The sequence below is a fragment of the Leuciscus leuciscus genome (assembly GCF_965113295.1).
Source record: "Leuciscus leuciscus genome assembly, chromosome: 7".
Lineage (NCBI taxonomy): Eukaryota > Metazoa > Chordata > Actinopteri > Cypriniformes > Leuciscidae > Leuciscus > Leuciscus leuciscus.
Genome location: NC_138731.1, coordinates 8733466 through 8757537, shown reverse-complemented (window position 1 = coordinate 8757537; position 24072 = coordinate 8733466). Strand labels below are relative to the sequence as shown.

The 24072-nt window shown below is 41.7% G+C and overlaps 1 protein-coding gene across 6 annotated transcripts in view; it reads left to right on the top strand.

Annotated features, from left to right (window-relative positions):
• LOC309503302 (uncharacterized protein) overlaps positions 1-24072 on the top strand; it is a 60220-nt gene that overhangs the window by 1775 nt on the left and 34373 nt on the right. For 4 of the 6 annotated variants that reach the window (XM_082176045.1, XM_082176041.1, XM_082176043.1 and 1 more), the window contains 5 exons: positions 17265-17425; positions 19868-19990; positions 20110-20232; positions 20597-20722; positions 20842-20964. In XM_082176045.1, coding sequence (XP_082032171.1) covers positions 17301-17425; positions 19868-19990; positions 20110-20232; positions 20597-20722; positions 20842-20964 — 620 coding nt within the window. In that variant the 5' untranslated portion in view covers positions 17265-17300. The remainder of the gene's footprint in view (positions 1-17264; positions 17426-19867; positions 19991-20109; positions 20233-20596; positions 20723-20841; positions 20965-24072) is intronic. The other 2 variants (XM_082176044.1, XM_082176046.1) reach the window with 2 other exon arrangements.

The window sequence follows — 24072 nt, the reverse complement described above, 5'->3', positions numbered from 1 at the left end:
CGCGAGTTCATGTTTTACAGCAGAATTCGACAAGCAACCTTGTTGCTTGTGAACACAACCCGATAAGTCAATTTTAGAGAATCGGCGCGCAGTATTCAGGTCAGGTGACAAGGTTGCTAGTCACTTCGAAAAGACACGCTAGCTGAGAGGAGTTTCATCAAAGCTGACTAAAAGTGATCGAGGATAGATCAGATTCATTTCAATGAACTTGACAAACCCGTGATATCTTCTTCGGGGCATAAAAGGAAAATAAAAGCTGAAACTTTTTCACGGAACCTTGCTAAACCAGCACGTTACTGTGGTGAGGGAAAAGCTGCCTGTATTGCATGTAATCACAGCAACAGAGTTTGTCAGCAGTCTATGTCAGTGGAGGAGATTAACGTTACAAAGATTAACCAAGTGTTTTATTATATATCATAGCAATTACTTTGGTCTTATTTAACTCTGAAACATGAAATGTGGAGTTATCTGCTTTTGCTAAAAAAACGATATATATATATATATATATATATATATATATATATATATATATATATATATATATACTTTCAATGAACTTAAATTTTGTAAGTAACCTGTATATATATATTTTTTTTGTTATTATTACTTAATCAAAAACTGCTGCTTCAAAAACTGCTTCCATCTGCAGTTTGATAGTTATCTGTTCTCTTACGAGAGGTTCTCTCGTACTTGCGTAAGTATCTTACGCTAGGGGAAAACCTCTTTTCCTCGAGATATTGAAGCCAAAAATTATCCTTAATTTTGCAATAATGTAAAACGCATTGCAGCAGCATGCAGACATGGGCGAGACAGCTCGCGCGCCCATTGGCTGCTCTGCGGCAACTGCACCAGCCTATCGATAGAGGCCCCTCATGACGTCAGAACCAATGAGGGTGCTTCGCGCCCATCACGTCATGTCCCGCCGAAAGCGGGTCGGGCTAGGGCTATAAATACGGCCCAGAGAGGCTGGTTTGGTCAGTTTTTTTATCTCTTCAGCGAGCCTACGCATCGCTGGATCCTGAGAGGAAGCCGCGCCGTCTGATTCAAGCACTCAGCGGGATTTGTTCTGCATCTGAAGCTGCCGGTCGACAACTCGCCGCCTTCAGTCGTCGTTCCTGCTCACGCTTTCCGGCGTACATATCCTTTTCTCTGCTTCTGTGTTTTGTGTATGTGTGTGTTCGCCGCCGCGACACACACTCTCATTGCACTAAAAGAGCCGGGCGTCTTTTTCAAGACGCCCCTTTCCTGAGGACGCGCAGCTCTCGCGCTCGCTGACGGCGACTGCCCTCACTGCGAGCTAGTTACTGCCTATGGTGACTCTGCGGACTCACCTGGCATCCTTCTCCGAGACTGCGCCTCCGCCCCCCGCCCGCAAAGCTCGCCGGTGCGCCCGCTTGCCTTGCCTGCTTGGAGGATGATACCTGCTCTCCCTCTGTTCGAGCCGCGCAAACCGCGCCGTTCACAGGGGATGTCAGGAGCGGACGGTCACGGGGCTAGCTTTCTCTCTCCCTCTGTTCGAGCCGCGCAAACTGCGCCGTTCACAGGGGAGGCTGGAAGCGGACGGTCGGGGTTAGTTTTTCTTTACGTACAAGAAAGCTACCCTGCCCCTGCGCCCCATTCACGCGTCACTCACCGGCGAAAGGAGAAAATAGTGTTTATAGTCCCGCCGAAGTTGGACGGACCTGAATTTTCTCACACATTTCTCAGTTCCCTGATCAGGCGACTGGAAATATAATTATTGCAGCGCCTGCAAGCAAACGCCGAAGAAAACATGTTGACGCTCTTATATGCTCGTGCATCTGAAAGCCTTTGTGTCCCCCCCTGTGGCTCAGTGGCGGAATCTTTGGTTTTTCACTCGAGAGACCGGTGTTCGAATCCCGGTCTAACGGCAGATTAATTATGCCTCCAATGCTTCGCTCTGTCAGTTCCCTGAAAGGCGACTGCAGATGTGCATTTTGCAGCCAACGAGCGCGTTGTACAACCCGCTCGCCTGCACCCAAACACCGTTTCTATGGTTCCCGTGCGTCACTGGCGAAAGGAGAAAAGAGCGTTTATGTCCCGCTGCGGCCGGGCCGAAATCTATTTCTCACACATTTCTCATTCCCCTCTGAAGTTCAGGCGACTGGAAATGTCAATACTGCAGTGAGCGAGCCTGTTGTAATGCACGCACACCCGCAAACAAACGCCAGCATGTTGACGCTCTCTGATAATACTCGTGCTAACTAAATACCTATGTGTCTTCCCCTGTGGCCCAGTGGCAGATTCTCAGGCTATCGCGCGAGAGACCCGTGTTCGAGCCCGGGTCGACCGGCAGATAAAATTATGCCGTCAATGCTCGCTCTGTCAGTTCCCTGAAAAGGCGACTGCTGATGTGTATTTTTGCAGCCAACGAGCGCGTTGTACAACCCGCTCGCCTGCACCCAAGCACCGTTTCTATGGTTTCCGCCTACAAACAAACGCCAGCATGTTGACGCTCTCTGTTTCTATGGCAACTTCTCGCTCGTTCAGTTCCAGTAAATGCGACTGTTCCAGTGTATTCTGCAGTAAACAAGTCGGCGACACAGCCCGCTTGCCTGCACACAAACGCCGCTTTTACGGCTACCCAGATAAATCCCATAAGAGTGTGTTTTCTGGTGTTCCGGCCACGGCCGATGGTGTTATGTATGTAGACAAAATGCCCACTGCCCAGTGCTCATTCCTACACAGAAACACAGCCCGTCACACAGGGCTCGCGCACATGAAATCGACCCAGATCGATTGCGCATTAAATGTGGTAAATGTGCCCACTGCCCAGTGCCCACAAACACTACGTTCTGCATGTCTCAAGGTTTCTGTAAAACGAAACCAACATGCATTCGCTCTGCTCAGGCGGACAATGCTCTCAGTGTTGTAAATGTGCCCGCTATCCCACGCCCACATTCACACATAGACATGACAGGTCTTACGGGACTCGCCCAGCCCTCCCCCTCTCGGTTGACCACCGCAGAGGAGTCGAGCGCGGGCAATCTGCCCACTGTTATCAGCGCGCCCCCTGCCTCAAATGTCATAAGCGCGACGCTTATGTTGCAGCACACTGAAGCCCCTCTGTCGCTGAGCGACCAGAGCGCGCTTCGCATTCAACCCCTAGCCATTCGTGCAAACGCATGGGCAAGGCTACCTGGGGTTTCGAAGTGGGTGCTAGACATTATAGAAAGAGGCTATTCGCTACAGTTCGGTCGACGCCCGCAACGCAAAGCGGCGCGAATCGATACTACGGTGAAAAAGGAAGTAGCACACCTACTTCAAGCCGAAATAGCGAAGTTACTGAGCAAAGGGGCTATAGAACCCTTATCACAAGCTCAGAGCGAAGGGGGCATGTACAGCAGATATTTTCTGGTACCCAAAAAAGACGGGGGTCTCAGACCCATTCTAGATCTAAGACGACTAAACAAAGCACTTCTGAAACGACGGTTCAGAATGCTCACGACCAAGAAAATCCTCTCGCAAATTTGCCAAGGGGACTGGTTCATGTCGATAGATCTGAAAGACGCTTATTTTCAAATACAAATAGCGTCACGTCACAGGCGATTTTTGAGATTCGCCTTCGAGGGTCAGGCATATCAGTACACAGTCCTGCCATTTGGCCTATCCCTGGCACCTCGTGCATTCACGATGTGCATGGATGCAGCGCTCGCACCCCTCAGGCTCCGAGGCATACGAGTGCGGAATTATTTGGACGATTGGCTGGTTCTAGCTCGATCACAGTCGGAGCTCATAGAACACAGGACCATATTACTCGATCACCTCGAGAATTTAGGTCTCACAGTCAATTGGGCGAAGAGTTCGCTGTCTCCCAGTCAGAAAATATATTTTCTGGGCACAGATCTGGACTCACTGTCTATGACAGCACAGCTGTCGCCGCAGCGCAGACTAAGTATTCAGCGCATGACAGAGATTTTTCGCCACAGCGCTTTAGTCCCGCTCAAAAAGTTTCAAAGGATGCTGGGTCTCATGGCTTCAGCATCCTCAGTGCTTCAGCTGGGTCTGCTTCGCATGCGCCCGCTGCAGTATTGGTTGAAAGCGCGCGCCGCGCAGAGCTTGGACCTCCAGTCTCGCGCGCCTCAAGGTCGATCAGAAATGCGTCGCAGCTCTGAAACCTTGGACAGTGACCGACTGGTACCGGTCAGGAGTAAGCCTGGGGACTTCCTCGAGTGTGAAGGTGGTGTCTACGGACGCCTCAACCTCGGGATGGGGAGCGCTGCTCGAGGGCAGACCGTTATTCGGCCAGTGGTCGGAACGGGAGAAGCTTCTGCATATAAACTGCCTGGAAATGATGGCAGTCGACAACGCGCTGAGGCGCTTTTTTGTCCCCAGATAAAAGACACCACGTCTTGGTCCGTTCGGACAACATGTCAGTGGTGGCTTATATAAATCACCAAGGAGGTATCAGATCCAGAATCCTTCACAGGCTGACGGAACACCTCCTGGTCTGGGCTCAGCACAATCTGCGCTCGCTCAGGGCAGCGCATGTGCCCGGCCATCTGAATGTGGGACCAGACAGACTGTCCAGAAACTATCTTCCGGCAGGAGAATGGTCTTTACACCCACAGACAGTCAAACTGCTATGGAGGACATTTGGCAGAGCGAAAATAGACCTATTTGCGTCTCAAGAGAACGCTCATTGTCAGGAATTTTTCTCCAAGAGCAGGGATGCGCTGGCTCACGTGGCCCCGCTGCCCGCTCTATGCGTTTCCCCCTGTCACGCTCCTACCCCAGGTGTTAGAGCGAATCAGGGAGAGCGGATGCCCGGTGCTACTCGTCACCCCATTTTTGGACAAACCAAGTCTGGTTTCCAGTCCTGATGCAGCTGACGAGTACCGCCCTGTGGCCGATACCGGTGAGGAGGGATCTCCTCTCGCAGGCAAACGGCTCGATCTGGCATCCTTACCCGGAGCTTTGGTCCCTACATGTGTGGGCCATCAACGGGTACCCGTTAACCTCCCAGCGGGAGTGTTAAACACGATCACACAGGCTAGAGCTCCATCTACGAGGCGGCTCTATTCCTCAAAATGGTCTGTGTTCACTAGCTGGTGTACAGCGAGTGGCACTTCACCCTCACGCTGTGGGGTGCCGGAGGTTCTCTCCTTTTTACAAGAGCTTCTGGATAAGGGCAGAACCCCATCCACGCTCAAAGTTTATGTGGCGGCCATAGCAGCGTTCGCTGAACCACCGCTTGGCCAGTCATTAGGAAGGAACGATCTGGTCATTCGCTTCCTTAGAGGAGCTAAGAGGCTGAACCCTCCCAGACCTCCCTCAGTTCCCGTTTGGGACCTTTCCACGGTTCTGGAAGCCATGAAAGGTGCCCCATTCGAGCCAATACAGTCAATAGACCTGAAACTCTTGTCTTTCAAAACAGTGTTTCTTCTGGCTCTCGCTTCAGTGAAGCGCATAGGGGATTTGCAAGCGCTCTCAGTGAGCGCGACGTGTATGAAGTTTGGGCCTAATGACTCGAGAGTCATACTCAAACCAAAGCACGGATATGTTCCTAAATCCCTCAATACACCGTTTAGGGCACAGGTTATCTCCCTGTAGGCCCTGCCGGTATCTGAAGAGGAAGGGGACGCAGGCTTCCTTTGCCCGGTCAGGGCGTTAAGAGCCTATGTGTCTCACTCATCTGTTTTCAGACAGACGGAGCAGCTCTTTGTTTTGTTCAGCGGACGTTCTAAGGGACTAGCTGCATCAAAACAGAGTCTATCCAGATGGATAGTTGATGCTATAGCGCTAGCTTACACATCCAAGGGCCTGCAATGCCCGATAGGTGTCAAAGCGCACTCCACAAGAGGCATGGCCTCGTCGTGGGCTTGGTCCAGTGGGATTGCCTTGCAAGATATCTGTATGGCGGCAGGCTGAGCCTCCCCGTCTACATTTATACGGTTTTATAACCTCGAGGTTCCCGCTTTACAAGCTAGGTTGCTCTCGGTTAAATTTTTCAGTATTGCCCGCCCGATGCTATCGGCTCAGGATGCTGAAACTGCTAGAGCGTCGATCACTGATCGTCTGTATACTTCTGTGGGCAGTGCGTAAGTCCCCCATATTTATCAGTCTAGGCCGAGCTCGCCCTGGCTGTGTGGAACACTTGATATAATATGCTCTTATCAGAGCTCTGTATTACAGGAATGATGCTATTCTAGCCCCTCTTCCCGGATTCTCTGTGAGTCCCTTGTGATTAGGCACTGTATGAGCCCCGGGCACCTGCCCTTGGGACTTTAGTGTTATGTCTCAAGCACGCACGGCGTTTTACACTGTGTTCCCCTAGCGTAAGATACTTACGCAAGTACGAGAGAACCTCTCGTAAGAGAACATACTCGGTTACTAACGTAACCTCGGTTCTCTCTAGAAGAGGGAACGAGTACTTGCGTATCTTGCCGTGCATGCGTCACGTTCTGATTCGCTTCAGCGATGAAAAAAACTGACCAAACCAGCCTCTCTGGGCCGTATTTATAGCCCTAGCCCGACCCGCTTTCGGCGGGACATGACGTAATGGGCGCGAAGCACCCTCATTGGTTCTGACGTCATGAGGGGCCTCTATCGATAGGCTGGTGCAGTTGCCGCAGAGCAGCCAATGGGCGCGCGAGCTGTCTTGCCCATGTCTGCATGCTGCTGCAATGCGTTTTACATTATTGCAAAATTAAGGATAATTTTTGGCTTCAATATCTCGAGAAAAAGAGGTTTTCCCCTAGCGTAAGATACTTACGCAAGTACTCGTTCCCTCTTCTAGAGAGAACCGAGGTTACGTTAGTAACCGAGTACGTTTTTGCAAATGGACTCTTCTGTTTTAAATGTCCTAATTGGGAGAGGGTGGGCAATTTTCAAAGAGTTTAATTAAACGTTCATGTTATATTTTTTGGTTGCATTTGTGAGTTAATGTTCATTATGTTCATAATCTGTAACATGCACTAGACTCCCACTGTCTAGTGTAATATTCTCTAACTCAGGTGATATTTATATTTATATTATAATTCATACTACTCAACATACTGTAAATATGTTCATAATCTGTAAATGTTTATTCAGACTAAACCCAACTGTGACCCCTTTTTTTACTTTTTATACTATTTTTTTATTTTTTTTATATATTTTATTCTTAGAATTTGTATTACTATGTTTCTTGTTGTATTTGTATTTGTATTTGTATATGTGCACTGGAAGCTTCAGTACCAAGAAAAATTCCTTGTGGGTGCAAGCACACTTGGCAATAAAGCTCTTTCTGATTCTGATTCTGATTCTGATTAATAAAAATGTAACTGGTTTAGTGCTGTAACTATCGATTATTTTAGTAATCGAGTATTCTACTGATTAGTCCATCAATTAATCAAGTAATCGGATAAAAACAATGTGGTAATAAAAATAGATCCTAGTGAACAACAGTCTTTAAAATGACTTAAAATACAAATTGGTAACACTTTACATTATGGTTCATTAGCTAACATTATTTAACTACCTTCATTAACATACTAAGAATGAACACTACTTCTACAGCATAATATTAATATTAATTTCAACATTTACTAATACATTATTAAAATAAAAGGTTGTATTTGTTAACATTAATGTACTGTGAACTAACATGAACAAACAATTAAACTAACATTAACAAATATTAATAAATACAGTTACAAATGTATTGTTCATTGTTAGTTCATGTTGGTTAATACATTAACTAATGTTAACTAATAAGCCTTATTGTAAAGTGTTACCTAAATATCTAATAACAATCAATAATTATTTGTTCAAATAAAGTATCAAAGTAATCATATGGGTTTTATTGAGCTACGCTGTTAAAGTACACCATGTAAAATAAATGATATAAACTAATATAAACATAACTTATGTACATTACGTAAAAAAAAACAATGTCTGCAGAGAGCGCCAACGGCCTGGTTACACTAAGGCAAAAATCCTTGTTTAATATTGGCCAAACAAAATTTTATTCAAATGTCAACTTAATCTTTAATATTTGGTCCCTTCTGTATGATAGAGATGCATCAGCTGCTGTAATTTCTTGAACAATAGAATGTGCACGTCAAAACATGCAAACTCAGTGCAAGGGTTAAACTTTTATTTTGAGATTGCGATGAACAACAATTCGTATATATTTCAGAAATATATTTATGTATTCTCCTGTGTTGGCGTAGATTTACAAATGAGTTGCGTTACGAATCTTGCGAAACGGCGCACACTGCGTGCAGATGAACGTTATAAGGCACACAAACTCACAACATGCAGAGATGGAGTTTGAGAAACCCGAGAAGCTGACACGCATATAAATGATGACAGTGCAACTATGAAACACGCGTCCGAGATTTTGCGTTCCCAAATGCACTTTATTGGAAGCCTAAACAAACAGCACATGCAGAGACTGAGTATGTGTGGAGCAGTGTTTATTGTGAACGGAGCAGAGGTACTTATAACACAATCTGCACGAATGTAAATCATTAAAGCGTTGTGCTTCTCTGTAAAAAAACTAAACAAAAAAAAACAGCGCATATATTTTTTGTGTGCATATCACAGCCTTTGTGATTTCATGATAGCACTATGCTATATTATGATTGTAAATGGTTTTAAATAATTAGAAAACGGTGTAATAATGCGGTTCATCGATTCCCGTCTGTATATGCGCCACTTACTCGACACGGGTAAATTGCAATCAGGGATTTTTTAATATCGAGTACTAGACTTTAATCAAGGAATCGTTACAGTCCTAAACTGGTTGTGTAAAATTGTGTATATTATCGATAAATCAATTGATATAACCCAGAATCGAATTGAATCATATCGCAGAATTTTTTGAGGTATCGGCAAATATCTTATCGCTGGCTGAGAGAATCGATATCATATCGTATCATGATGAACTGTCCAATTTACACCCCTAGTCTGGATGCTGGATATCTCATAAACCCCACCCTCTCCATGTAATCAAAATGGGACTTGAGACAAATTAAACATTTTAAATAAAAAAATTTCCAAAGATGGTTTCTGTCGTTTTTAGGTAGTTTTTATCACGCTGATGTAAGGTCAAGTGTTTGTTTTTAAAATAATTTTTGTTCGATTGGCAGCTTCTCTGAGCGAAGTATCACTGAGGCACCAATGGACTTTTTTCGGGATCTTCTTTAATTTCTACATTTCCATAACTGTTTATTTCACACCGACATAAGTTTTTCTGCAGTAAACTGTAACCGATTCTACAGGAGTGTGGAAGGGGCCTTGATACTGCGGCTCCCTTTTTGCTTAATTTAGATGGCAACTTTTTTGATTCTGTAATCGCATGACAGTATTTTTCACAAATAAAGAAATTGTTTTTTAAAAAAATATGAAGGAAGTAACCAATGTAACCAAATGTGGACTCGTATTCTTGTAAGTTTGTGCGCATTGGGAATCATATTTTTTCAAATGAAGTCAAGGTAAAACTGATTTTACATGCAGCACACAAAATGTATACAAAATGACATGAATATGGCATAGTGGGCAACTGAACATAGCGCAGCATAGTTTGAAATCAAGGGTTTTAAAGTTTGTTGATCGTGCGTCTCCAGTGAAGCTGAACTCTGATCAATTCACATGGACCAACGGTCATGCACAGAGTAACACGCATTTATGCAGGCTACAAATGCGCACTTCATAATATCTGAAAGCTGGATTCGACTAAGTCTGCAAGGTTTGTGAAATTAAATGTTTATTAGATATTCAAAGATTGGTTTAAATGATATAAATGCTTACTTGCTGAATGCTGACGGTAAATGAGAAAGTATAATAGTTTGCATTTCTGTTACTAAAGCAAATGCTATAATACTTTTTTGTATGCAGTTTACTTTCTTTGTTTAACAGTTCTATCTAGAATCGTATTAGACAAAACTGTTAAACAGAGACCATAACTAATGAAGACTGAGAATGGGAGGGCTGTGTGCTCAGGCACTGCAATTCTCAGAGCATGCCGTCAAGGGCGCAGGTTTGGTCTCAGCTTCATCTCATTATATTGTATCCTGACCGATACACCATCCTGTATACTATCCCTAAAGAGCTAGTCTAACTGTATAATCTCAAAAATGCACTCTCAAAAAAATAAAAAAATAAAATAAAAATACCTGAGATGCAAGTACCACTCAAAGTACTTCTGTAATGCTGAACAACCAAACGTTTTAATAACAAATTATGTACATTAGCATTTACACTGACAAAAAATACTGTCACAAGGAAGCACTTTCAGAACTTGTGGAGAAAAACAGTCCTTCATTACAATTGTGAATTCGGTGGTCTCCCTTTTATTTCTCTGCATTGTGTAGGCCACACTCACAAATACATTACATAAACAGAATATTGAAACGAAAAATGTCTCAGATCCACTGTTTATTGTGACAGCAAGATTCTAACTTAAGGTAGGCTAATGAACATTCAGTGACTTGGTAATGTAGCATTTTATCATAATAGCGCAACTTCTATGCGACTATCCGTGCTGCAAGGGCTGAACGATTAATTGCATTTGCGATAATATCGCGATATGAAGAAATGCGTTTTTTTAACCGCAAAGCTGCGATTACACTCTGGTCACGTGACATGCGAGAGTAAACCAGTCTTGCAGATGAAGCATCAACTTGGCACGCTACGCATATAGCCCTGGCATAGGCTACAGGAAATAACAGTTAAGGCCATTGCACACTGAGTCCGAGTATTACAGCCAGTATTTTGAGAGGTTTTTTGACAATTCAAAGCCACCGTACAAGCGAACGACAAAATCCAGAATGGCGTCTGACAAGCAGACAAGTGTCTGTCACACGCCGGCCGTGTGTGTGTGTGTGTGTGTGTCCGTCCGTACCTTACTGCCAGTCTCTGTTCAGGATCGATTGGTTCACGGAAATTGGTGGTCTTCTTTTTAATATGTGGCTCCAGTATCGCTAGCAAAGCATCAAACTGTTCCACTGACATTCTGAGGTAAATTTTGAATCGCTCGGGATAATTTCGCAACTCCTTAATAAGGAGGTGAAACTCTCATTCCTCTCGGCGCAATCTCAGGATTGGATGGATCCAATATTTCCTCTTTCTTTTTCTCTTTTTAAGAAGAAAGAGGGCAACAAAATCATCCTCACTGCTTGACGAATCCATTTAGTATTTTTTGCGTTTTTTTCCGCAAAGGTTTAATAAATACGCATCGGACTCAGTGTGCAAGGTTTCTGTGCGTAACGAATTTTAAGGCTGACGAACACGAAAAAACGCATACGAAAATTTCGGACTCAGCGTGCAATGGCCTTTAATGTTTAATTTATGTGATATTGTGTTATAGATTCTCTCCAACGATTCTGTATCGATTAAGATAATTTCAGATTTATGTCTGAGCTTAGTTTTAAACACAGATACGTGATGACGCTACATGTGCTTTATAAACAACCGTATTCTGCTTGCTTCTAATTCCTTTGTCTCTCTCACACACACACACACACGACACCACTCAAACCGCGTGCTTCATTGCACAAGATATGAGATGCGCACGGTTTGCTTGATGTTACTTTTGTAGTGCGTGGTCTCGCCCGCCAGTATTTTACTTACAAATGCTCTACGAAGGCATCATATGTCTTTTGGAATGCAGCTGGCTTATATATTAAAAATATGAAAATCACAGACAGAAGCTGCTTTCAATTTTAAATACTCGCGCACGCTTTGCGAAGAGCGCTTGAGCATGCGCCTGTGAGGTTAAATGTACTTGCATCTCAAAATGCTTTTATGACGCAAAATTAATGTGACAGTCAGTTATATCTTAAGTTATTTAACAGACAGGACAAACCACATCTTATAATTTCAAAAGAGATGAAAACGTTCAGACAGCCTACTCTTAAAGGTGCAATGTGTGATATTTCTGAGGATCTATTGACAGAAATGTAATATAAGACCCATGTTTTCAGTGGTGTATAAAGACCTTACTTAATGAACCGTTATGTTTTTATTACCTTAAAATGAGTCATTTATATCGACATAACCGCGGGCACCCCCTTTCTATGACGGTCGACATATTGTGACGTCATGTTTCTACCGTAGCCGACAGCGGACATACAGCGCTACAGCGTTTCGTCACTAACTTGAATGAGAAGCAGCAGAAAAAGATGCAGCAGAATACTCAGGTTGTCCCTGACTCTGGACTCGGACATCGTAACGTTAGCTATTTCCCCTTACCTAGCTGCTTTGATGAATGGATAGCTGAATGAATGGAGGTCTATGGCGCTATATCCATCAAAATCCACTTTTCTCAGGATATAATTTTTTGTCTAGTAATTTGAATGTTGTATTCGAAAGGAGATGCAAAGAAATTACACATTGCTGGGTGTTAGATTTTTTAGAGTAACTTATTTGCTTTAAAAAGTCTTTTAAAGTGTCAATGACGTCATACACATCATACGACCAGAGATACTGCTTTACGGCAATCCTTCAGTCACTTTGGTGCTTTCGTGCTCTGCACTTTCTTTTCTCTCGAGGCATCGACAACACAGCTGACACAGGTAAACACACAACACAGCTGACACAGGTAAACACACAACACAGCTGACACAGGTAAACACACAACACAGCTGACACAGGTAAACACACAACACAGCTGACACAGGTAAATACACGTGCTAGAAGAGTTTTTGTTTTGTTTGTTTCTGGTCCCGCTTCGGATGCCACGATGCCATCAAGCATTGGTATCTCTGGTCGTAATCAGTCCTTCACTGACCAGTCAGCGTTCATTAGCAGAATGCTAGCGTGTTATGGGCAACAACAACTCAACCTGTAAGAAATCAAAAGGACATAAGTACTCGTTCATTCAACTTTTGACCTATAACCCATGTTGAACTTGCAAAACCTACAAACAAATCTGAGATTTCTCAACAGCAATCGGGTGAAAGAGACAAATTTAGCCGTCTAGCCCCATAGACTCCCATTAATTTTGCACTCATGGGCGATCGCCCCCAGTGGAACTCTGGTGGAACTACAACCAAAATTCGGTACAATAGGACTTAATAGGGAGTGGGCAGGCTCTTCGTAGACAGGCTCTGCTTGCTACTCTCTGCTGACTCAGACGACGACATCTTCCGATCCTACGTCGGCCACCATAGCTTCTCCTACGAGTTTGCAATTTGAAGGATAGGCAGTGAGTGACTGACTGTTTGCAGTTCGCAAACCTCACCACTAGATGCCGCTAAAAATCACACACTGCACCTTTAAATACTGAAAGCACTCTTTGTGTATTGCTTGTAATATATGTTTTTCCCTCATTGTTATTTGTTTTGAAGCTATATTAGTTAAAATTATTAACATGTAATTGTTCATTATTAATTTAGTTTTTTAATGTGTAATTATTTTTAAAAATACTATAATTACTTATAATTACATATTTAAATCTTTTAAGTTTTATTAATAAGATCAATTAATTAATAAGCAAAAGATTAGATCGGCTCATGAGGTGCCTAAAGATTCCCTTCCCTATTTTACAATGATTTCTTGCTTGTTTTTGTTGAATAATAGAAAAGATAAAGAGCTTAAAAATAATCGCATATTAAATCGCAATATTGGTAAAACTAATCGCAATTAGATTATTTTCCAAAATTGTTCAGCCCTACTGCACACCCCTAATAAATACTCCTAACCTTGGTTGAAAGATTACAGAAGCTAGGTTTAGCTGTAACAATATCCTGGGTAACATATACTATCACCAGTTAATACTTTTTTCCACAGTACAATCTATATTTGAAAGCCTGGTCACTACCACTGCTAGTTTGTGTGGCTAGTTATTTTGCCTACTTACACTCTGCTTTATGAAAAACGTTGTATGTCCCCTTTCTTCTTCTTGGGTGGCATAGCTGATCTACAAAGCACAAAAAGGGGCAAACATGTACATATGTTGAAGGGCAAAGGGAATATTAAAATGTTTGACTCTGGCCTTTTATGGGGTATGTATTGGCAGACAGCCCTGGTAACTTACAGTTGTAATCACCAATTACTAGGGCACAATCAACAGAATTCTCAGTGGGTGTTTCACTGAGCCGGGCAAATCGATTTGTTATGGTAATCGGAACAGAAGAGTGTTTTTTTTATCCGCAACTAGAGCGATCCCTCACTGTCACCCATTTGCCTGGCTGTGCAGGCACTAATTCAGCCAGAACCGAGTCATGTAAAGAGTTCACTATGCTAGGCACATCCAAAATAGTATCTAAAGCTCTAGTACTCTTACTATCCTCAATTAAAGTTTGGATGCGTGTCTCTAGTTCTGAAATCTTCTCTGTCAGCCTAACTGTCTCCTTGCATTTATCACATATAAATCCTACTGTATATTGCCGACAGAGAAGGCTATGCTAAACACGTGACATGAAGTGCAGGTGACAATAACAGGACAAGACATTACTCACCGTGTTTGTTGACTGATTCTTACTCACCTGGGCTTTTTATGAACTCAAAGGCACGAGCGCGCGAGAGAAAAATAAATAAAAAAAGAACTGAGCGCAGGGGTGGCACGTTAACAGTCTAGCAAATTACTAGCGTGTTGTGCTAATAATAACGGAAGCTAGCGATGTCAGGTTAATCTGAGATGTTGGGTAAGCTGTTTTAGTAGTATAAACAACTACAAATGATAGTAAATGATGGTTCAAAACAGAAAGAAATGCGAGGCTAAGACGGAGCTTACAGCACCGAAGCAAACAAACTCACAGCAGGCAGCGAGAGCAACCCTACCTACCTCCAACCCTAATCAAACACACCTGAACCAGCTAATCATCGTCTTTAGGATAATTAATACTACAGACAGATGAGGTTTTTATCGGAGTTGACTCTAAACGCTGCAGGACAGCGGTAGGGGAGAGCGGGGCACAACCTAACGCTTTTTGACTCTCTCAGTTTGTGTAAATCTACTTATGGTTCAGAGTATTTATTTTTTCCCACATTAATTTCCCACATGTCTAGTACAATTATGTGGTTTTGTTTTATTAATACAGTATATACTTTTTTCTTGACATACCCCGAAAGAATGGAAGTGAAATGTGACAACATGCCCCATAGGTGGGGTACATTGTAACGTGTGGGGCACTTTGTAACATAACATATGACAGCTTAAAATGTTATCTGATCTAATAAAAAATATATACAAAACAAACTAAAATATTTTCTAAATAAAACAATTAAAAAACTTTTTCATATAAAATAATGGCAATTTTTAATAATTAAATATAAACTCATTTTTGAATTTTGACTACGAACACATGAAAACACAGCTATACAACATAGTTCAAAACAAATAAATAATTAGTCATTTCTGAACATTGACTCTCAGTCTTTATTCACCTTTTTCTCACGTTTTCCCAATAAAATTAATAAAAGTATAGAATATAATAGCATATTTCTAATAGGGGCTCATTGTAACGCAGTGTTACAACATGCCCCCGCCTGCACAACTGGGATTTAAACCCTGCTAGTGTATTCTGCTAGTTAGCGAAGCATTAAATAACTATCTCAACTGTTAAATAACACCTTGGAGATTAAAATAATATTATATTTGTCTAATTTTAAATAAACACAAAAAAATAGAGATTAAAAATTAACTTAAGTAAGAAATTTACCTTTGCTGTGGTTTAATAAATGTCTATGGATATCTTCCAAAAAGAAAAATAATTTTGGCGGATTTTTTTTTTCTATATAGTGTTGATATGGCAACTAGTAAATACACAAAGTTTCGTCATCCAAGCATGTGCGGGAGTATTTAAAACAAGCGTGTTACAACTAGCCCTGCGTTAGGTTGTGCCCCGCGCTCCCCTACTCCAGAAACAATGTTACCCTCCCTGATGGAGATGCTGCTGTATTCAAATTTGAAGCTATATTTAAAACATTAATCCTAAAGTAATATTTCTTAAAAAATATGTTTTCCTTGGGTTTATTACTCTGTACTTTGTGCTCTCTTGCATTTTCTGTGCATTTTCTATGTTCTGCGCTTTCTTTCCCAAATGTTGCAGTTCGAGTTTCATGTAAATTATGTAGCTATGTAAATAAACACAATACATATGTAATAATTCACTGTATATTAAATCCAACTGGTTTCTGTATATCTTCTCTGTAACACAATCATTTTCAATAATCTTTTGTCAAATTTGGCGAGGTTAATAAAAAAGGTAGGCAATGCGTAGCGGTGACAGGTCAAAGTCCTAAAGTCTTCAGACAATGGCCGTTTGTAACTTTTTTTGTTTTTGCAAAGAATTGTTGCATTTCATAACTGCAGGATGTTTCATTTACAGCAGCCTTAGCATATTGACATCATGAGCCAAGTAATATTGTTTAACACCAATTACCAGTGTGCACATTAACATTCTCATGTATCTCAAAAAAGATGAATTTAATTATTTATGTCCAGAGTTCAGATAGCTTTACTGCTTGAAAGTCTTTGTAAAGTTAAATTAAACTGTCGTCTTCACCTGTACAAGTAAGCATCAGTAGCCACGAGTCGCATTGGTGTGACGTCAACTCCCCTCTTCGATTGATTGGCTAGAGGAATAGCTATCAATCTAGAACTAGTGGACCAATGGTGACACTTAAGCCTGCCCTAATTTACATGAAACTGGAACTGCAACATTTGGGAAAGCAAGCGCAGAACATAGAAAGAAGAGCGAAGAGAAAAACACCACAAGCGTACAAAAGAGTAAAATATGAGCAGAAAATGCAAGAGAGCACAAAGTACAGAGTAATAAACCCAAGGAAAACATACTTTTTAAGAAAGCATGACCATAAGTTTAAGTTTTGTGCAAAATAACTTTTAATGCGTTTAAAGTTTTTATTCATGCATGTTATTTCTTGATTTACGCTTATTATATTTTGATCCGTGACCACGTTGTTTGCTATTCTGATCATTTTGTATTATTTTTTTCAGTTTGTGCAATATATTTTTACATGTGTTTTTACATTTTTGATTCACGCTTATTATTTTTTGATCCGTGGCTGCAATACTTCAGGCGGGATATTGATCCAATTAGCAGTGCTCTAATAGTGGTCTAGTGCGCAATTCTTAAAATGCCCACAAGATGGTGGCGTTTATTGTGAATCTGATATTACAAAATCAATACCCGATTACGGGAAAATGCTTAAATATCAGGAAAAAATATTGGTAAAAACAATTATCGGTTGATCTCTACTGACGAGTTTTTCCACACCAGAGTAAACCATCATTTATGGATTTCATAAGAAAGTGTGTACTGTGTAGTATTAAGAATTGTGTTTCTTCTCAGTGTTTCCATAAGCAGGTCTGAAGTCAGTTTCTCATTATGGAGAACAGAGAGAGCAGTAAGAGACCTTCATCTCCAGATCCCAGCTGTGTGTCTCTGAAGAGTGACATGTCAATGCCTCTTCCTCCTTTATTCAGTGATGATCCAGTGACCTCTGACCCCAGGTGAGACACCATCTAGTTCTGGAGAAAATAAACCAACTCGTACAGCATCACAGATGAACGAATAATATTGTGTTAATTACACTGTGTAGTAAATTAGCTCTAAAGAAAATAAAACGAATTCACACAAATTATGTAAAAATGCCCGTCTTGGTGAGTATCTTAGGAAACAAAGTCGGTTATATCTCAAGTTAATGTAGCCATGTTCAAATGGGGTCCGTGCGTTCGGTCTTAAAGGGGCAGCAGTCTTATAAACCTGCTGCTGTGTTTAGAATGTTAATCAAACAAAGGACAAGGAAATTACTCACTGCTCTAGACTAAATAGGCTACCCTTTTCAAATTTACAAAAAGACCCATCTATATTTAATTTATACAGCAATGAATATGCAATTTTTTCACATTTGATTACTTTATTCATGTATCTGTACCTGTTAGATCTACCCCAAAAATTCTAAAAACACTGTTTATTTCATTTGTAGCCTTTCTTTTTTCTATTGTATTTATTTGTCCTATTTGTAATTCGATTATTTGTTCATAATTTGTTACTGACTGCTTATTTGTCTTTAATAATGTTTTAAATTCACATTAATTAGGCTGGTAGTTTTTGTTGTATCAAAATTGGAATAAAGAATTGATATTTCACTGGTGTCTAAACATTTGTACCACTGACCCAATCCTCAGCACCGAGCCCTGCTGGAGCAGCTCGAAATATGTGCTGTGCTATTAAATGAAAGATAAAATATGATAGAGCAATAGAATCAACAGTGAAAGTAACAGAAGCTCATACAATGCATTTTAGCAGGCTTAATTAAGCATGAAAATAACTGAAGGAAATATATATTTGATAAACAATTGAAGCCAACTAATATGATTTATATTCTTTTGGTTTATCAAATTACAAATGCAGAAAAAATTCAGGGATCGGTTACGGTATCGGCGAGTACCAAAAATGAAATTATCGTTATCGGACTCGTTTTTTTTGTTGTTGTTGTTGAAAAAATACCATTGTTTCACGCAAAATTAACGCTGCAGCCCGTCTGAGATATAGAGCTATGAGCATGGCTATGAGCATGATATTAAGTATCAACTTTCATTCTTCAGGTCAATCATATATTAATGGGAAAAAAAATCTGTTTCAATATCCTTTCAATGATTAAGGGGATTTCCCATGCCTGACAGCGCTGTTCAATGGATTGATCTCTATGAAGTGACATATCAGATACCATATGTAATTTGAGTAAAGAAATTTAATAAAATAAATAAAAATAATAAAGATATTGTTTGATAAGTGCTGATTGAAGTCCTTGAAATCCAAAAACGTAGTGCTTGAAAAGTCCTTGAAAGTCCTGGAATTTCATTTTACAGAATCTGTACGAACCCTGAGGAAAGCAAGAAGTTATAGCATTGTTTGAAATTCAGCAGATCAACTGCCTTGAGCAAACCATCAGTTTAGCTTCTCTGAAAGGGGTAAGGAAGGATACTCAATGTATCAAATGATGAGACTAAGTTTGATACTTGCATGTCTCGCCCATTTGAATTAAACTGTCCTGATGCAATTTGTTGAGGCTCCAGTTGATCTTTGCTGATGTGGTCTTGATGAGAGAGAACCAGTGTGAGTCAGAGGATCTTTGGTAAATGGAAAGACAAGGCCACAGCCTGGCACAAGCTTGGGGGTCCTAAGAAGCTTCTAGTTCAGCATCATCTTCACATCAGGATTTCTCTGAAAGGGACTAAGATACGTGATCTTGTGATTAGTGTGTGTGAGCTCTCTGGAGGTGTGTGAGCCAATGAGAAGTTTTCCCTTTGGAGGGAGATTTTACGACCCTTTGTATTCTAGCAGGGCATTTGAATATGTAATTTCATTGGGTGTTTAAGAAAAGAACCTTCAAGATTCTTATAATACTAATGCGTCACAGAGTTAGCAAAATGTAATGCAAAGTAACAAATGGGGGACGAAGATTGGACTTTATAGAGACCAAACATGCTACACACATGATTTTGGTTAACCATAGTATGCAATACTGAGACATTAATCTAAAAGAGTTTAAAAGAGATAATGAATACATGGGCCAAACCCCATAAAAGGAAAATCATGAGATGGGAAAATTGGATACATGTTTATACATTTCTCAAGTGGTTATATATAGAATATATAGGATTAAAAGGGGTTATTTCTCCTTCTCGGCAAGAACAAACAACTCTCTGCAAATTCCTTCTGGGTCATAAAAGTCTTATCAGTCTTAAGGTGTCATGTAACAGGACACCGGGTTCTGCCAGTGTGTTAGCTTCATTTGGGATGTTAGTTTTGGGGGAAGTTTCATAGACCTTTGTTGGGAGAGTGAATTTGCTGGACTATTCATTAAATATAATGAATCATATTTTGTGTGTGTCTGGTTGGTCCAGATGCTACAACTGTTAAGATGCATATGAATTATTATATCTTAGAATCACCAGGAGGAAGAGTCCGAGACCTTCATCTCCAGATCCCAGCTGTGTGTCTCTGAAGAGTGACATGTCAATGCCTCTTCCTCCTTTATTCAGTGATGATCCAGTGACCTCTGACACCAGGTGAGACACCATCTAGTACTGGAGAAAATAGACCAACTCATACAGCATCACAGATAATCTGAACAAATAATATTGTGTTAATTACACTGTAAAGATGTATAAAAATTATTATATCTTAGAATCCCCAGGAGGAAGAGTCAGAGACCTTCATCTCCGGAACTCAGCTGTGTGTCTCTGAAGAGTGACATGTCAATGCCTCTTCCTCCTTTATTCAGTGATGAACCAGTGACCTCTGACCCCAGGTGAGACACAATGAGATCAGACTAAAAATATAAATTCCACCTTAAATACATTTACATGAAGTCTGCTGTGTTTTAACAGTCACCAAATGACTTTCACTGTAAAACAAAGAAATCAAAAAAACACACAAGTTGCACAGCCGTTTAGCAGCATGTTTAAATGATTTAAAGTATAGTTTGTTTATGCTTCTTATCAAAAACAAAAGCACGTCAAATGACAGTGATCAGAGGATGATAGAATCAGCAGTGGCTCAGTTGTGCACTAGATACACTGTCAGTGTAAAATAGATTTTTAGAAAAACAGACTGACTTGTAATGAATTTAATAGCAGGTGGAACTAAATGAAGAATTATTTATGTGTGTTTAGCAGTATCTCCAGGAGGAAAAGTCAGAGATCTTCATCTGCAGAACCCAGCTGTGTGTCTCTGAAGAGCGACATGTCAATGCCTCTTCCTCCCTTATTCAGTGATGAACCAGTGACCTCTGACCCCAGGTGAGACACCATCCAGTACTGGAGACAAAAGACAGACACATGCAACATCACAGATCATCTGAATGAATAATACTATGTTAAATAAACTGTAAAGATGTAAATGAATTATTACATTTTAGAGTCACCAGGAAGAAGAGGAAGAGATGTTCATCTCCAGAACCCAGCTGTGTGTCTCTGAAGAGTGACATGTCAATGCCTCTTCCTCCTTTATTCAGTGATGAACCAGTGACCTCTGACCCCAGGTGACGTGGGTGAATTGGGTGAACTGTTTTATGGGAGTAAAAGTCAAATTCACACAGAGAAGAGATTTGTATTAGGGCTGCAAGTAATGAATATTTTGATAATGGATTAATTAATTAAATATATATTTTTAAATTAATCAGATGTAAAAAATTATATTAATTATTAAAGAGGAATTTTTTTTAGTAAAATAAAATTTTAATCCACTATTTTAAAAAATGTTGTTCCCAATCAGTCAGTCATATTCAACGTCACCTCAGAACGACTGATGGATTGGGATCTCGCCTGAGAGCCTTCGAGTGTAAACAAAACAAGCCAATGTACATTAGTGAGCGAGATTTGCTGCTGCCTCCACTCCACCGCTGGACGCAGTCCCAACACCTGCTTGTGACCAAAAGTGCCCTCCTGTGGATTCCACCTCTGCTCCAGCACAGCCTCAGCAGCAGCCTCCACCTAAGCCGCAGCACAGAGCCGGTCAGAGGAAGGTGGCACAGGCTGTCCCAGCTCCTGTCAGACCCGCCAATCCATCTCCTATCGCCAGCAGGCAGCATCAGACTTGGATATGCAATTCAGATCACATGCGGAAATCGCAGTCCTACTGGCGAAGGATGAGATAAAGCTGGTCCCTCTAGCTGATATGAAGACGGGATTTTACAGCCCGTACTTCGTTGTACCCAAAAAAGGTGGTGGGTAACGGCCAATCTTGGACCTGCGTGTCTTAATTCGGGGCCTTCACAAGCTCCTGTTCAAGATATTAATGCAGAAACGCATCTTCGAATGCATTCGTCCTCATGATTGGTTTGCAGCGATCGACCTGAAGGATACGTACCTTCATGTCTCGATTCTCCCTCAAAAGACTGTTTCTATGCTTTGCATTCGAGGGACAGGCATATCAGTACAAGGTTCTCCCCTCTGGGCTGTCCCTGTCGACTTAAGTCAAGTCAAGTCACCTTTATTTATATAGCGCTTTTTACAATACAGATTGTATCAAAGCAGCTTCACATTGATAACATGAAAATAATACAACAAAGTTTGTTTCTAGAAGAAAATTGCATCATCGTCAACCCTAGATAAGGCAGATCAATAATATTGTTGAATATTAACCCTTTAGGCGCCAGAGGTTTTTTCCTAAAACGTTCGATTTGACATCTTAATTTCAAAAGGCTATATCTTAAAAGTGATAAAAGATAGAGACTTTCTGTAAATTAGAGAAATATTAAGGATGACCCAAAGTTTATGTAGGGATTACATTTTCCCATCTAATTTGCATATTATGACGTCATATGGTGGCGGTCATCTTGGATTATAGAATTTTTATGGTTTTTGTTGATGTTTATTTTTATTTTATTTTATTTTTTAGCTGACAAAGAGGCACACATCACAAGGACATGAACACACAAAAAAGAACACATATTGTACACTACTAAATGGTCAGGGAAATAGATAGTAAATCAACAGTGTAATAAATGGCAGACAAAAACAATTGTTGCAGGGATTTTGCTGTAGAGATAATGACTCCCTATTCATCCAGGTGACATTTCTTGTAGTGTTTCATGGTGTGGTCTTGCGATAGACTATGCATAATAGCCCCTCTGCCCCGTGTCACATCGCCTCTTCTCCTGCTACGAGCAGCAGCGCGGGCGCGGCCAGATCTGCCTCGCGCGCGCGCCGAGTGTGCACAGCTCGGACTACTGTCATTGTCATTGCGACTCCCCACCCTGCCTCCACGTTGCCCCCTAACTGTCCTATGAATACTTCGACCTCGTCTAACATACCCAGTGGCATTAGACAAAGTCTCCACCACAATACTGTCGCCGCGATTGCAGAGAGGCACACGGTCACCATGGCTAGCGCGGTAAAAATCTCCCGCGGCCGCCTCGTTCCCCACAACACTAACACGCCTGCTAACTTCGCGATGAACACTCCGACCCCGGGAAACATTGTTCCCACCACTGACATTGGGCAAAGGACCATCTAACGTTATATTGGGCAAAGGATTCACCGTTTGTGCTTGGTGTAGGGCTACACTTTCACTTTCAGAATCACCGTCATTTTCTGAAGGCAGATATTCCCCTTCAGAATCAGGGTCCGCGAATAGAAGACCCAACACTTCATTGCGGGTAAGCTTTATTGATGCCATTAGATAATAATAATAATAATAATCTAATGCAAATACTCGCTGACGTTGACAATATTGCTCTGATAAAATGGCTCACTCGCACACTAGCTCCGCTTTTGTTCGCACTGATTCAATGCGCTCTAGCTCGAATATTTTGTATAGAAGCATGACTTTTTTTTGAGTCGGGGATGAAGTATGACATGTCTGCCAACTAGTGGAGGGGAGGTCGAACGAAATTTGACACCCTATTTGACAAAATCGGCCGTTTTATTCAGTGCCGCATCTTGTCGAGTAAACTCGACCGTGGCGCCCAGAGGGTTAAATGTCCCTAACTAAGCAAGCCAAAAGCCAAGGCAACAGTGGCAAGGAACCAAAAAACCTTGGGAGAACCCAGGCTCAGTCGGGGGCCAGTTCTCCTCTGGCCAACGAGTGAACAGTGTATGATTATGATCCAGGCAGCGTTACAGGTCAGAAGTCAGATTGGTCGTGTCGATGAGGCCTTCACAGGGCTGATGAGGCTGGCACTTCAGGGATGTGTCATGGTTGGGTCCAGGTGCAGATCCACCATCTGATCTGGATACGGCCGGGGTCAACCTCACTTCAGTAAACGGAGAGACTGGTTGACACTTCAGTACTGCGCTGTCGTCGCGTCCAGGCGCAGGTCCTTACGTCTTCACACAGGTTGCGGCGGCAGCCCTTGCCCCTCTGAGGGAGGATGGTGTTCATATTCTCAACTACCTTGACAACTGGCTCATCCTGGCCCACTCGCTTGAGCAGTTGTAAGAAGAGGCACCTCGGACTTATTGAAGCCGCATTCACGCCGCTCTGGTTGCTTTATATGAGACTTATGAATGCTTCAGCACTCAACACATCATTTGCCTCAAGTTGCTAGCAGTACGGCTTGCTCTGCGCCACTTCAGATTGCTGCTACAGGGCAAGCATGTGCTAGTCAAAACCGACAACACTGCAGCCGTTGCGTACTTCAACCATC